General features: G+C 53.3%; 1 protein-coding gene across 1 annotated transcript in view; it reads left to right on the top strand.

Moving 5' to 3' along the window:
• The first annotated feature begins 1,562 nt into the window (after positions 1 to 1,562).
• Kiaa1522 (KIAA1522 ortholog) overlaps positions 1,563 to 16,137 on the top strand; it is a 29,929-nt gene continuing 15,354 nt past the window's right edge. Inside the window, exon 1 of the mRNA XM_052177438.1 lies at positions 1,563 to 1,915. Coding sequence (XP_052033398.1) covers positions 1,690 to 1,915 — 226 coding nt within the window. The 5' untranslated portion in view covers positions 1,563 to 1,689. The remainder of the gene's footprint in view (positions 1,916 to 16,137) is intronic.

Genomic DNA, 16,137 nt, shown 5'->3' with positions numbered 1-16,137 from the left:
TCTTTTATTTATTTATTTATTTATTTATTTATGTTTTTCGAGACAGGGTTTCTCTGTGTAGCCCTGGCTGTCCTGGAACTCATTCTGTAGATCAGGCTGGCCTCGAACTCAGAAATTCGCCTACCTCTGCCCGGCCACCTCCCCTCATATTAAGGCCGGACAACTCACTATGAGGAAAAGAGTCTCTAACGCAGGCAAAAGAAAGACAGCCAAACTCTGTCACAGGGAAGAGAGTGTTGAAAGAGTGGGTTCTGGGGCAGGAATAACGAACTCTCCTGACCACCCCTCCGGAGAGCCAGGCTAAGGCTGGCTGCTAGAGCTCCTATCCACCTTATGCTCCTCCTGCTGGGAGCGGCTGGCAGTCAGAAAAGACTTGTTTATACCGGGAAACAAACAAAGAGTCAGAGTGTTGCCTTCACACTTCAGAATGCAAGTCAACTTACTTTATCCCTCCGCCCGAAGTTCACGGCCGGCAGTAGGTGATCTGCCTCAGGGCCCAGGTTCACCACAGCTGGGAGCCCTGGGAACGGACATGCAGGGGCTGGGGCAGGTTAGATCGCTGTAGTCTGCTTACCCCGCCGTTAGACTGAGATCTACGGCGTGCCAGGGCAGATTGGGCGAGTGATCAGTTCCTGTTCCTGTCCTTATGCAGACTAGGACCCAGGAGCAAGCTGTGTGACAAGTATCAAGTAGACAATGCTAGACAACTCTCCACTCTAACTGTGGGATGAAGAAGATTCTTCTGGGGACCGAGGAGGTTTGCTAGCCTCTAGGTAGAGAGGACCGTCAGAATGCTGGCCTTGAGCCCCTCCCGGCCTCACTCTCCCTCTGTCCTAAAGGGAAATATTCCCTACCTTGCTTTCTTCACAGCTTGTAAAATCAGAGATATTAAAAGAGCTTGGTCAGCTATAATACAGCACCAGAGGCCTGCAAGGAAATGAACACAGCATTTCCCAGACTTCTGAAAGCTTTCTTTCTCTTACCAGCTTCCCCAGGCACACTCACTAGTCACCTATCAAGATCCACCCTAATTTATCTTAGTTGAGCATCTCAGTGGGAAAGCCCAGAGTCTTAATATGAGTGCCCTGGGGGAACCACAACCCGGCTAAGGGTAAACTGAGACCTGATCGGCCCACTCTAGGTACTCAGGAATGAATCAGGAACAATCAAGAACACAGAGCAAATTGCTGGAGGCTGGGGCCCCGGCTGTGGTCCTGAGCCAGGGGAATGCCTGCCACAGGTCCCAGGTGTCTGGGAAAAAGTCTTCTCCAGCCGTAGGAGACACCGGGTGGTCCGAGCCCAGCACCTCGCTGCCCCTTCCTGCCCTACGAATTCTGAACTCCTACGGGGTCCTCCGAGAGAAAGACCCTCGAGGATCCCCGAGGGCAGGCGAGGAATCCCTTCTCCGCAGCCCGACCTCGCCCTCGGGGCAGGCCGGAGGGGAGGGGCGGTTTGCCGCTGCTCTGCTACCGCCAACCCCCCGCCCCCGACGGCCGCTCCCGCCGCTCGCGCCCCGCCCGCCCGGCGGCCCCGCCCGCGCTGCCCCCGCCCCCGCAGCGATCGCTCGGCCTCCGCCGCCCAAACTTTTCTCCGGGCGCGTCTCCAGCGGCGGCCGCCCCCGCGCATGGGCGCCGCGCTGCAGGGGGCCTGACCCCCGCCGCTGGCACCGCGCGTCCCCAGCCCCGCGCCATGGCGGCCCGCGCACCCCCCGCCGCACCTGCGGCCGACGAGCCCGGGAGCCCCGGCGGCCCCCCGCGCAGGAAGAAGTCCCGCTCCGGCCTCCGCCGCGCCTTCAGCTGGCTGCGGGGCAAACGGCGCAAGAAGAAGGCTGCCGGGGCCGAGGGCGCCGAGTCCGCCGCCCCGCGGGCTAAGAAAGCGGACGACAAGGCCAAGCGGGCCAAGGGCAAAAGCCGAGGTGAGCTGGGCTGGCACCTGGGTAGAGCGCTCCGAGGGTGTGGCAGGGTGGGTCCTCTGGTGGGGTCCGCCGTACGTGGACGGCTTGTCTCCTAGGCAGTGGCTTTGGAGGATGTGGAGCCCAGGGCACCCTAAGATAGGTCCTGCACCCTTCCAGGGACACTGCCTATCCAACTGTGAGGGGCAGAGACCCCCCCATCTGGGGTAAGGATCCCCAGATTTAAGCAGGAAGTGCTGGCTGGGGGGACCTCCTGATGGAAAGACACTATCCGCTTGCTCTCCCAGGTTCTGCCCTCTGCTGAGTCAGGGGGTCAGAGATTTGACACTGGCTCCGGGCCAATGGGAGAGGCAGGTGGCCTTGGGGTGTTGGTCTCTTTGGGTCTTTAAGGTCAGCCTACTCAAAAGGAGGTTTTTTTTTGCCCTCCAGGTAGATCCTGGTTACCAGCTCCACAAAGTACTCAGCTTGGAGTCCTTTGCCTTAGGTGGTTACCAGTGTTAGTTTTTCCCATCTCCACTCCCCCCCCCCCCCCTTACCTGGGCCAAACCACAAACATCCACCTCCTGAGGTGGTGAGATCACCATCCTGAACCAGAGGCCAGAGGCCGCTGCTCCTAGTCACTCACTACTCTCTAGTTCTGGTAGGAACCTGCTTGTGTTGAAAATGGAGAAACTGAGGCTCAAGAGAAGTGCAGAGCCTGTGCCAGGTGAACCCAGCAGTTGCTTCCGAGTCTTTGGAAGTTTGGAGCCCACGGCTTTCCCTGGAACCTAAGGGGTGGGAAGCCAGAGAGATGGGGAAGGAAGAAACAGGGAGACTTACTTAGATCCCTGTTAGGTCACTGTACTTTTGGCCACTTGTTTGGCCTCTCCCTCATCTCCTGTTTCTGTCTTCAGTTTGGGGACCTTTAGTCTCTGCTAGGGGATAGAGGCCAGCTGCTGCTGGAAGTTTATCTTTCCAAGCTACAGTGCTGAAGGTGAGGGAATGGCCTGGTCTGGGCCCATCCTATCTAACCGTGTTTACCTTCAGTGTCCTTTAACTACCTCTGGTGAATTAGAAGGAACTTTAGGGGTCAGGAAGAGGGTGGAAAGCCTCTTGCGTGATTGCATCCGTCCGGTCTTCCTTTTGGATGAGGGCCCTGCTCCCTTGCGGCCCAGCCACAAATAGAAATTTGGGCACTGGGACTGAGATGAATGGGCCAAGCTCTGAGGGAAGGTTTGCTTGAGGGGTGTTCTGCAGCCCCTAACTGGAGGGGAGTGTGTCCCAGGGTTCCCCACTGGGATTCAGGATGAAGTCATTCCCCTCCGCCCTAAGAGAGCTTGTGTCAGAAAGACAGCAATACAGGCTGTGGCCGGATGGTCAGGCAAATAGTGGACGAGTAGGATACCTTACAGGAGTGAATTCTCTTTTTCAGGAGCCCAGAGGAGGCAGAGGGTTGCAGGTACTGAATGGTAGATTCCTACTGGAGCCTCCTGGGGTCAGCGGCCTAGCCTCCGTTTGTCTTGTGTTTGGTATTGAGTGGCACTGGGCTTTCTGGGCAGTAGGTCGGCCTCACAGAGTCCACGTGCATGAGTGACACCTTCTGCCCTGAGCTGTTGTCTTTCCGAGTGTGCAGGTGGCCCCAGGTCCCTTTGAGGGCAGCCTTGCTCCAGCCTCCAATTGTTCCGATTGTTTCCCTGACACCTGCCTGGCCCAAGTTCTTTTCTGTTTATTAAGAGAAATAAATCCGATCTCCTTAATCTCCACTGGCCAGGAAGGGGAGGCTAGAGACTTAACTCTTTCAGGGCAGATGACCATCAGGATGGAGACCAAAGGAGGGATATACCAGGAGCTTTTCTGGAAGGACCGAAAGGCCTCTGTGGGCTCATTGGGTCTGTCACATTCTCAGAACCAGAGATCCTAGAGACACAGGTCTTGGCTCCCCTTACTGCTCTTTTGTAAATGGGGAGATGGTGCTTGCAGTGGAATTTTGAGCTGCAGTCTTCCGTCACCCCCAGCCTTCCCCCATTCTTCTTCCCCTCACAGCTCTAACAGAAAGGAGGAGACCTGACGTTGATTGATTACTATGAATGTGTCAGGAGACTTACATCCATTTCCTCACTAGATCCCATTTGCAGAGCCGGGCCTGGTGGCAGCACACCACCAGCATTGGAGTTGCTGAAGCAGGAGAATAAATTTGAGGCCAGCCTAGGCTACATATCAATATCTCAAAGTGTGTGTGGGGGGGTTGGGTTGGGGAGATCCTGTGGAAAAATACCCTGAGGCTTGGTGACAGTGAATGATTGATTTGCCCAAACTCAGATTTAAATTCAAAGTCAAATGCCTCAAAAGCTAATTCTCCAGAAGACCCAGGGGGGAGGCTTGAAGATCTGTCTCGTGCAGCCAACACTCCAGAGAGGTAGCCCAGAGAGAATCGAGGAACCAGGACAGAGGGGGTAAATATCAAGAGGCAGGCAAATAAGTTTAATGCTGGTATCTCTGAGAAGACCCATGACAATGTTAGAGCAACTGTGAGCTCACAGCTTCTGTCTTTGCCTCATAGGAAAGAGAGGGGACCTTCCCCTGGACACAGCCATGATGACCTGTGACCTTTTCCCAAGGTTCTCATTAGGGATGATATAAAACTCACAGGAAAGAGAAGTCAGTGTAGAATGCAAGGGGTTGCTAGATTGTGGTTATAAGCTTTGTCAAGTCTGGCAAAAGTGGGTTCAAGTTTGGCAGGAGTCTGGCCCAGGGGAACAATTCTGTCCCTCTCAAGCCACAGGACACAGGCTGCCCATTGACCCTTCCATGCCTGCCCTTCCTTATCTGTAAAACTGAGGCGTTCAAGAATCCAATTAGATAACAGACATGCAAACCCTTTGTGAGCTGTGGAGCTTGGTTGGGCGGCAGCAGGCTTCCAGAAGTTTGGTGCCCGAGACTCCTGGTGCCCGAGACTCCGGATTTTGTTCAGTTCATTTTCAGTCCATGTTTTAGTCACACCTGCGTGCCGGTTCTGACTGCTGTAGAGTCAGAGAAGGTGGAGCCTCACCTTGTCTCTGGAGGAGGAGGCAGACGGACAAGGAAGTTGAAAAGGCAAAAGCAAACAGGAGTCCGTATTTTCCAGAAAGGTCACCCGAACAAGTGTGTAGGGATGAAGTGTTTCTGGGGCTGATGCCAGAGGACAGGTCCAGTGGCCAACCAGGGAAGACATCCTGGAGGTAGTGAGCAGACTGCGGAAGAAGGGGATTAGCAGCTGACCTGAGTCAGACAGGCCAGGCTTTTCCCAGTGTTTGGAGGAACAGTGGAAAAAGTTCTCAGGATGCAAAACAGTCACTCGGTGGCCTTGGTATGTGGTCAACCATTGCTGGAGATACTGAGGCTAAGACAGTTAGCGTGGGGGCCAGGGATGTGTTCACCCAGCATGCCCAAAGCACTGACTCTGATCTCTGTGTCCCTGTGTGCCCAGCACCGAATGAACTGGGTGTGGTAGCACTAGAACTTGGGAGGCAGCTGCAGGAGGTGTTAAGAGTTCAAGGTCATTTCCGCTGCCTAGGGAAGGTAGGCCGGCCTGGGATCCAGGGAACCCTGCCCCTGTAGGTGGAAGTGATGTCTGTAGTGACAGTCCTCAAAGGCCATACTTTCCAAAGTCATGTGACTGCAGATGAGTTTCTAACTGGACAGTCTGCGGAAGAGCGTTCAAAAGGCCCAGCTTTGGGGAAGAGGTGTGTGGTCCTTCTGGGTCCCTTGGGCAGTGATAGGCTTTGTCCCTGAGAATTCAAGAACTCCTTCCCCTTGCCAGGCCTAGCAGAGGTCACCTTAGGAACACCTTGCCTTCCCTTTAGAGGGCTGTCCCGATATCTATTTTTAAAGCTTTTATTTATTTTATGTATGTGAGTACACTATTGATGTCCTCAGACACACCAGAAGAGGGCGTCAGATTCCATTACAGAGGGTTGTGAGCCACCATGTGGTTGCTAGGAATTGAACTCAGGACCTCTGGAAGAGCAGGCAGTGCTCTTAACCGTTGAGCCATCTCTCTAGCCCTGTTTGTGTATTTTTAAAGTAAACCCTTCACTCCAGTGGATTCAGTCTATCTTATATCCTTACATTTCTTTTAATTGGGCAGTGGTGGTGCCTTTAATCCCAGCACTTGGGAGACAAAGGCAAAAGGAACACTTAAGTTTGAGGCTAGCCTGATCTACAGAGTGAATTCCTGGACAGCCAGAACTACACAGAAAAACCCTGTCTGGGAAAATAAAAAATTGAACCAAAAAACAAACAAACAAACCCCAAATCTTTTCCATTTACTTTATGCGTGTGACTATTTTTCCAGCATATATATGTGTGTAGATGTGGGCGTGCCTGGTGCCCATGAGATCAGAAGAGGGTGTTATGGTCTTAGATCCCCTGGAACTGGAGTTACTGATGGTTGTAAATCACCATGTGGGTGCTAGGAAATGAACCAGAGCCCTCTACAAGAGCAACAAGGGCCATTGAGTCCTCTCTCTAGCCGCCATCCTCTTTATGAGACAGTCTCACTGAGTCTGCCCGCCCCCCTTCCCCCCCAATTTGGCCTGAAACTTGCCATGCAGAACAGGCTGGCCTTTCTTTTCTTTTCTAAAGATATTTTTATTTATTTATGTGAGTACACTGTCACTCTCTTCAGACATACCAGAAGAGGACATCTGGTCCCATTACAGATGGTTGTGAGCCACCATGTGGTTGCTGGGATCTGAACTCAGGACCTCTGGAAGAGCAGCCAGTGCTTTTTTTGTTTTGTTTTGTTTTCTGTGACAGGGTTTCTCTGTATAGTCCTGGCTGTCCTAGAACTCACTCTATAGACCAGGTCTCGAACTTAGAAATCTACCTGCCTCTGCCTCCCAAGCTCTATGATCAAAGGTGTGCACCACCACCGCCTGGCTTGCAGTGCTCTTAACCACTGAGTCATCTCTCCAGCCTCTAGGCTGGCCTTTCAAATGCTGGAATTAAAGGTACACAGCCTCATGCTCGGCAACTAGTCTGTGTCATTCTAAAACGCAGTCTTTGGGCGCATTTTGCTTGAAGCTGGGTCTGTTTGCTTTTCCTTAGCATTTCACGTATGTTCACAAGCTGTCATCGATGTGCATTTCCTCTGCCTAGTATGTGCCTGCCTTTATTTTCTACCCAGTGAGCTTCTGTTCATCCTTTAAGGCCCCACTGTCCTCATCTTTGATACTCCTAGACTTTAAAGCACTCTGCTTAAGAGGTTTAAGTTTGGGAGAATTTGTCTTTGTGATCTTCTTTCCTTTGGGTAAGTGCCTCTACCCAGATTTTTACCTTTGGGCCTGGTCTCTGTGTAATGGGCAGGGTTCTACTATAGCAGGGTTCTGTCCACTATAGTAGAGAGGTTTTTCACAGAGGAGGCAGGTGCTCCTTTTACGTATCCTCTGGTCCCTGAGATATGATGGGTACTGCCTGCCTTGTAGGCAAAAAAGGAAGACTTAACTAATTTTTAAAATGCTTAGTACCTGCTGCACGCCAGACACTGAATGGGGAAGAGAGGAGAAGTCTCATTCTTGAACCTCAGAGTCTTGAGTGTGCGAGCTGGGAACAAAGAGTCATCGAACCAATAAGGAAGGGTCAGGAATCCAGCCCAGAGAGTTAGGTCTGGTGGCACAGGACTGAAAGCACTTGCTTGGTAGAGACAGAAAGATCAGGAATTTAAAGTCATCTTCACTACAAGGCAAGTTGGAAGCCAGCCTGGGCTATATAAGACTTTGTTTGAAAAAAACTAAACCAAAACAAACAAACAAACAAAAAAGGTACAACAGAGATGCTTTGGGGAGATCAAGGGCAGCTTCCTTGGGGTGCTGTGTGCAGTGGGGTTGAGGGGTGAGAGGAAGCTGGAGTCGCTGGGCGGGCGTTGGCTGGGGTTGGGGCCAGCTGTCTGTCTGGAGTTCTGTGTGTGTGTGTGGGGGGGGCGTGATCTGGATCGCTGTAATACCTAGGGTCCTTGAGGACAGGAGCTGGGTTAAATGGTCCTTCCCTTGCCCTGTCCAGCACAGGGCCCGGCACTACATGAGACTTCTTCAGGTCACAGGTGATCCAGCATGGGCAGGTTAATCCTCCATAGTCAAAACTGACATCATCATAGGGAACGCATTCATGGTACTTAGAGAAGGCCCAGAGAAGGGGTGACTTGTTCCAGGTCCTCCTCCTGGGGGAAGCTGACCTGAGCTGCTAAGATCCTTGTGTGGGACTGGAGCCCACCCCAGCTGGGGCCTGCCTGACTTTAGCCCCCTCCCTCCTTTGTTCAGACTTCAAACAGAAAAGGCCTTCCCAGAGAGGTGGTGCCTCTAGCAGGGTGGGAAGAGCAGGAAGGAAGGCTAGAGGAGCTTCAGGCACCTCCCCTTCCCTCTCTCAAGACACCTTCAGGCCCTGTTCCGAGTGTCTGGCTCCTGCACACATGCATACATCCCGCCTTCTGCTGGAAACTCCCTCAGGCCTGGGAAGAGCCTGCAGTCTATGGTGGGCTGCCCCACTGGGTTCCTGGAAGCAGCCCTAGCCACAGGGTCTGCTGAAGTGGGGGTAGCCTGAGCTGTGACCAGGAAAATCATACATCAGGGAGCAGAGTAGGGCGCCTTCCACACCCCTGGAAATCCCCTCTCCCCGAATACTCAAAGCCCTCTCAGCTGCTCCTGGCCTGTCACATGCTGAAGGACTGGAATGAGAGGGAGCATTGTACAGTGTTTGGCCCGCAGCAAGGAGCATGGTGGGGTGGGGAGAGTGGGGACACAGTCTCTGAGCCCACCTCCAGCTGCTTGGCTGCAATCGGGAAGGAAGGAGGTGAAGGCAGCTGCCTTGGGCTGGAAGTCTTCCCCCTTGCTTCCCCTGTTAGCACGCTCCATGTGCCCCTCTGTTCTCAGGGCTGCCCTGCCAGGACTCGTTGCTCCTCTCATAGGTGGCTACATAGCTGCCGTAGGGACGGCTCTGCCTGCATGGGCGCTGAACCTGAATCTTATGGCCGAGCAAGCATATGATACCTACTAGGTTCCCACCGATGGAAGGAGATAACCAGGCCACTTCTTTCTTTTTCTTTTTTTTTTTTGGTTTTCCGAGACAGGGTTTCTCTGTGTGGTCCTGGCTGTCCTGGAACTCACTCTGTAGACCAGGCTGGCCTCGAACTCAGAAATCTGCCTGCCTCTGCCTCCCAAGTGTGCCACCATGCCCGGCCCAACCAGGCCACCTCTGCCTGTTTAGGATGTTTTCTCCTGCAAGGCTCTAGCTAGGTGGAAACCTCACCACCATTCTGTAAGCAGGGATGGTGTCACCAGGTACCCAGGGCATTAACCATGAGGTATGGATGTCACATACACCTGTACAGATGCATGGCCATATATATATATATTTTTTTTTTTGGATTTGTTTTTTTCGAGATAGGGTTACTCTGTATAGCCCTGGCTGTCTTGGAACTCACACTGTAGACCAGGCTGGCCTTGAACTTAGAAATCTGCCTGCCTCTGCCTCTTAGAGTGCTGGGATTACAGGAGTGTGCCACCTCCACCCAGCTAACATAGCCATATTGATGCCCGCCATACTGGTCCCTTTTATTCCCAGATCACCCTGCCTCTCCCATATTTGGCATCCAAGGGCCTAATCTCTTCTCCGGGGTCCTGCAGTAGGTGCGGCCTTTGAAACAGAAAGCATCTACGTGCACCTGCCATCACTACTACTCTGACCAGTGCCACCACTCCCACGACCAGACAGACAGACAAGCAGGCAGACAGACAGATGGAAGAGCCATTATTGCTTCTACACAGACCTACACATACTTCACCATCTCCATCTTCACCTGACTCAGCAGCACACAGGGCACGTCTGCTAGGCTGAGCCTCGGTTGCCCAGGATGATACACACAGTTCTTATCCTTGTTGATATTTTTGTGGTTAGTAAGGCAGACACCCAAATAATTGGATGTCTTAGGACAAGTGCTAGGATAGGTAGGGTACTGGGAAGTCCTGAGGTGAGATCAGCTATCCTGAGTCAACACCTGCGAGAGTACAGAGAACTGGGCCAGAGAGAAGGGCACATAGAGGAGCAGAGGGTCGAGCGAAGCCTTGGAGATGAAAAGGAATCTTCCAGGCCAAGACAGAAGTCAGCAGATGTGTGTAGAGGTCAGAGGTCACAGCAGGAGTTGGTCTCCTTCTCCCATGCAGATCTTGGGAGACAGACTCAGTTGGTAAAGCATGTCCACTACTGCCTTTGCCCGCCAACCAGCCTGCTCACCCAGCTTTGATACAGGATTCTGTTGTCTGTGCAGATTGGTGCGTACTGCTTAGTCCACAGAGTATGTAGCATCAGCTCTTCAGGGACAACACTGTTGTTAGCCTCAGGGAAGGTTGAGTGTCCTGGAAGTATTGGGCCCTCCAGCAGAGTGGTGCCTTAGACAGGCTCGCCCAGCTGGTAGAAAGAATGAGCCACTAGAAACCAGAACCAAGGCTGAGAGGCCAGGCAAAGGGCCTTGGGCAGCCTAGAAGATTTGAGAAGTGCTAAGGCTTAGTGAAAAAAATAGAAACTTGCATGAAAGGCACACAGCTCTACAGTGTGACACATGGGTGGTGGCTTCAGACTTTTTGTTTTTGTTTTTGTTTTTCAAGACAGGATTTCTCTGTGTAGCCCTGGCTGTCCTGGAACCCACTTTGTCGACCAGGCTGGCCTCGAACTGAGAAATCCTCTTGCCTCTGCCTCCCAAGTGCTGGGATTAAAGGCATGTGCCACCACCGCAGGGAGGGGAGGTGACTTCAGACGTTAACCCTCGTGCGTTAACCCTCGTGCGCACACAAACAGCAAACAACTGTAGTCATGCACAAACACAAAAGCATAGTCTTATTGATAAACATTATGCATATATATGTATATGCACAGACACACAGAGACAGGTGGTTAAAACTTAAATACAAACAAATCAGTGATACTCTGCTACCCTGAGTGCCATGGTCACAATGCTAATACAGGAAAGTACACATTCGGACATGAAAACAGACTCAGTAACATGGACACGTGTTATCCCACATGATAATACTAGTCAGAGACCATCCAGATGTTTAAGATGGAGTGTATATGTGACATCCACCTATACAAATACATAGGCATGCATATTAATGCTCACAGTTACACATAGATGCACAGGCATCCATCCTTTAAGGTCACGCAGAGACAGATAAACAGAGAAAGGCAAGGAAAAATGTGGGTACAGGTGAGCCCGGATGTGACTCCTAGCTCTGTAGTTTAGTGCTCCTTGAATATGGGTCAGCCAGTTGATTTCAAGGGACTCTAGTTTCCCCATTGGTAAAATGAATATGACAAAAGTACCTACCTACCTTGTGGAATTATTTTGATGATAAAGTGAAACACCTCATGGAAGCAGGTAGCACAGTGCGTTGTACACATTGAGCACTTAGTAAAAAGATGCTACTATTATTTTCAGCTCCCCAAGTTCAGAGATATAGTTAGTTCAATACATGTAATAGTCAAGAGAGAGGCGAAACACAAAAATTATGACACTCACGGGGTGGTGGCTGGTGAGCCCAGCAGCAGCAGCAGGGGTCCTGCCTATTTGGAGGCCAGTCCCTTGTCTCCCAGTTCCATTGCAGTCCTCCTTGAGATGCAGGCAGCTGGGCCGGGAGATTCCCAGCCCCGCCTATCCAACCTGGACCTTCCGAGCCCTTCCCAGAGCGCTCAGGGCGGGGCGGCTCAGCCAGTCTCCCTGGTCTCTTGGAGGGGTGGAGCTGGCAGGCCGAGCGCCAGCCCCGCCCCTCCTCTGGCCCCACCCCCGACATGACCATTGGCCGCAGTGCTAGGGGGCGTGGCTGGACTGGGGCTGGGGGCGCCCGCGGTGGCCGCCCGCGCGTCTCGCTGCCTCCCTCCCGGGGCTGCGGGCCCGGCGGCCGGGCTGGCTGGGCCGCGCTTGGGTGCTTGTGCCGGCTCCCGCACTCACCATGGGCAACTCACACCACAAGAGGAAGGCCCCCAGCGGCCCGCGGACCCGCAGCTTCTGGCGCTTCGGGCGATCGGCGAAGCGGCCCGCAGGTAGGGGTGGGGGCGGGGCAGGCGGGGAGGAGGGTCCCTGCAGTCGCCGCCGGTGCTGCGCTGTCCCCTCCCGGGGCCTGGTGGGCGTGAGGGGGGGGCTGGGAATCCGCTCAGATCCCACCCCTCACATGCGCACGGACACACATGTACCCACTCATACCCCGCGGGCGGGCACGCATACATTTTCACATCTTGCACACAACACCCATTCTCATGTATGTCGGTGCAGAGACCAAAACCGCATACACAGTCACACCCACACACTGGCACCCAGACCCAGATCCTGAGGCACAGGTACTTATACCTGTGTATACGGTTTACATGGCCACATGAGCTACACCCACGCTAAGGTTGACACACGGGCACACATATGAGTCATGTAGGTACAGTTGTCCACTGTCTTAGGCACTCAGCTGTACACACAGGGTCATAGGCAGATTCTAAGGTGCTGTGTACAACACACATAGACGTGTATACACAGCACACACACTTGTTCTTCAAACCTTTACCCCCAACAGTCTGAAAGTTTGCAGGAGGGAGGGAAAACAAAGGTAGGGGAAGAAGCAGGAAACCAGGGCTGAAGGCTGGGGACCTCCCCCGGGCGCGAGCGGGAGTCCAACTGGTTTCCGAACCCACCCCCACCGCGCCACTGTACCTTCTCTTGGTCCCCCCAGACCCCCACAGTTTCCGAGGTCGCCGCCCCATCTTCCCCCATTCAATGCAGCCATCGGGCTGGAACGCTGCTGCAGCCCTTCCCGGCGTGCTGCGGGATCCCTCCGCGGGTCACATTCCAGTCTCCAAGGGTGGGGGCTAGGGAATGAGGAAGGCCTCCAATCCCAAGGCTGAGATGGCATTCCTGGTCTTCCCTTGTCAGTGCGACAGTTCTGGATATCCCAGAGAGTCCCAAGGGGTTCTGGAGGGAGTGCCTGGTTTTCTCACCTCGTAAATGCACAGACTGGGAGGGGCAAGGTGTATTTAAAACTGCACCCCACCAAAACAGGGGGGCTTCCACCGAGGCAGGTCTTGTAAGCATGGTATCTGCAGGTCTGAGGAGGAAGTGGGGTGATGGGGGGCCCTTGAGGGAAAATCTGCCTCTGTTCTCAGGATGGCCCACATTTTTTAGAGAACAGCGTGGAGCCTGATGATCTCATTCTCCACCCCCCACATAAGGGTGATGGGAAGCTGGGATATCGAGGAGAGGGGTCGGTGGTCACTGTGGCACTGCCAGAGGCACTGGTGACCTTGGTCAGGTTTTTGTGGTTTCGGGGACCTCCATGGCTCCTGCCTGAAAGGAGGGACCCTCAGCATAGTTGACCTGGGACCCTTAGAGTTTTGGTTAGCTGTTTGGAGGACAAAAAGATTGGGGTCCAGAGAGAAGGGCCTTGTCCAAGGTCATTTGCATTCCAGTTGTGATGGTGATCAGACGGTAGGAGGGGTTAAATCTTGTTCAGGTGGACTCTTGATGATTTCTCAGAAGGTGGGTATTGATGAGAAATGCTGCTAATCTCCCTGCCTGTCAACTGTGAGGTCCTGGCTGTGGGTTCTCCCTCCCTTGTTCTCAAAGCCAGCAGGGCAGGGCTAGGGCAGGGCTCTTCACTTGCTCTCTGATGGTTCATTTCGTGTGTTTGTTTCCTGAGAACCAAGTGTGGGTACAAACTTAGAGCGAAGGAAGGGTAGGAAGGCAGCTGTTGGAACTGGTCATGACAGTAAGTTTGAAGGGGGAGGATGGAGAGAGAGGATTGGGGGGGGTCTCCCCTCCGTGAGGCTCCACCCTCTTATCTGACTCCCAGATGCTGGGATTGTAGGCATCAGCCCCTAGGCCTAGCTCTGACCTCAGGCTTCGCTCTGGGGCCCTCAGTGAGTGCTGCAACTCCAGAGCCACTCAGGCTCCAAGGTGTTGCTAAGAGGCCTTGGGCATTGTCAAGGCAACGCAGGGCCAGGGCTGGGAGCTGTCCCAGGCTGTACATCAAAAGCTGTTGTCCTGGGGTCAGTTTTAGAAAACCGAGGCAATGTTCTTAACTCAGCCTTTGGAGGAGCCGCAGGATTAGCACTGGAGTGTTGACAGGCTAGAGGGCACAGTTGGGGCCTTTTTGCAACTATGAAATATGGCGTAGCATAGAATTGGGACTGGGCATGGAGGTTAGGAAGAAGTAGTTTGTTTATTTGTTTGAGACGGGGTCTCACTCTAGTTTTGACTGTCCTGGAGCTTGCTCTGTAGCTCGGGCTGGCCTTGAACTCACAGAGATCCACCTACCTCTGCCTCCCAAGTGTTGGGATTAAAGGCGTGGGCCACTAGATCCCTCGAAGTTTCAGTCCCTTTCTCCTGGAGATTACAGGTCTCTCTTAGTCTCCTGGGCCCAGGTGTAGGCCTGGAGTTTGAATGCGAGCTCACTTTTATTAGTCTGTGGGATTGAGGAAGTACAAGGCGGCCAGAGAGGGCTGAAGTATCCAGGTCATTGGGAGCCAGTGAAGGTGTTTGAGAAAAGGGAGGAGGCCACGAAACTGGTGTGTTAGGAAGATGGCTCCGGGGCCTAGGCAGGTGCAGGTAGGGCAGGTTAGGGTGGGGGGTGGGGTTGGCTAGAGTGGAAGCTCAGAGCCTATTGCAGTAATCCAGGGGAGAGGTGAGGAGGTGAGGGCTCCGGCAGGGTGGGGGCTGTGGGAGTGGAGGGAGGAAGCAGCAGAGTTGACAAAGACCTGGGATTTTTGGGATGTAGGGAGCAGTGGGTAGGGAGGCCTTGCTTGTGTGTGGGCTGGTAGCAATAGTTAGTGGAGAGGGAAGTCAGGCCCAGTGCACGCTCCCTTCACTAACTCACTTCTCTTGCAGCAGGTAGTGAGAGCTGAGCTGTCTCCATTTTACACACGGATAAAGGAGAGCTCAGCAAGGGGAGAGATCTGTAACATCTTCTCAGTGCTACCGAGAAGATAGCTAAATTGTGACGTGGGCCCAAGTCTGTCAGATTTACAAAGTCCATGCCCCTTAACCATCGCACAGGTGGATGGGCTTCACGTCATAACTGTGTGGGCCACAGGTCTGAGATAGGCAGCCTTGAACCCTGACGCCTGGACCCTGTGGTGAGCACCAGAGTGAGAAGCCCCTGGGAGAGGGGCAGGAGTTAGGTATCGCGGCCTTCAGGGCTTAGGGTGTGAACAGGTGGAAAAAGAAGTACAGATCCAAGTATGGATGGTGGTGTCCTGCCTTCATCAGTTGTCCTTATAGAGCTGGGGGGGTGGAGAGGCAGAGCATCCCATGGGCTAAAAAGACAGTACGTCCTGCTGGGATCCCACACTGTTCTGGTGTCCAGTCCAACATGTCCACCCAGGCCAGCAGAGTGCATGGTCCTGGGTGGACTGGGGAACGAACACTGCAAACTAAGAATTCAGGAGAGCCATCCATCCGCCTTACCCTCTCTTCCTTTTCCTCACACTGTCCTGTCAGGCACCAGGCCTGCTGGAGTTCTATTCCCCTCTTGTAGGTGGGGAAACCGAGGGAAGGGGTGGGGTGGGGGTCCAGACTGCCTAGGATCCCTTCCTGTGTCCTCTCCTTGTTTCTAACGCTGGAGGGCCTGGGGCCTTCCAAGCCAAGACAGGAAGGAGGTCTGAGGTTTCCCATTCCCCCTGTCCCCCCTCTTCTTTTGGGGGACACTTATCAGCTATGTGATATCTGAACTTGCCCATGGAAGTGCTGGGCTTTCTAGATAACGGGCTTATCCAGCTGTCGAGGATCTGAGGTCTCCGTGATAAGCTGAGTCTTTTTTTTTCTTTTTTATGCTTTAACTTTATTTTTAAATTTTATCTGTACTGGTGTTTTGCCTGCACGTGTGTACACGTGAGGATGTTGAATTCCCTGGAGCTGTTATGTGGGAATGAACCTGGGTCCTCGGGAAGAGTGGACCACGCTCCTAAGAATTGCATCATCTCCCCAGCCCCCAGCTCCGGAACCGAACCATGAATAGTCCTAAATGGGACTCTGTGTGTGTGTGTGTGTGTGTGTGTGAGAGAGAGAGAGAGAGAGAGAGAGAGAGAGAGAGAGAGAGACAGACAGACAGAGAGAGACAGACAGAGACAGAGAGCACGGAACAGGACAGATGCATGGACCAATGACTCCCATCTAGGGGCAGGGTTATACATGCAAAGGGCTTCTTAGAGATGATCTCTCCCACATTATTGGAGAAACTGAG

The sequence above is a fragment of the Apodemus sylvaticus genome, chromosome 3 (assembly GCF_947179515.1).
Source record: "Apodemus sylvaticus chromosome 3, mApoSyl1.1, whole genome shotgun sequence".
NCBI lineage: Eukaryota > Metazoa > Chordata > Mammalia > Rodentia > Muridae > Apodemus > Apodemus sylvaticus.
Note: the sequence above shows the minus strand (reverse complement) of the source record. Positions and strands in the feature narration are given on the sequence as shown.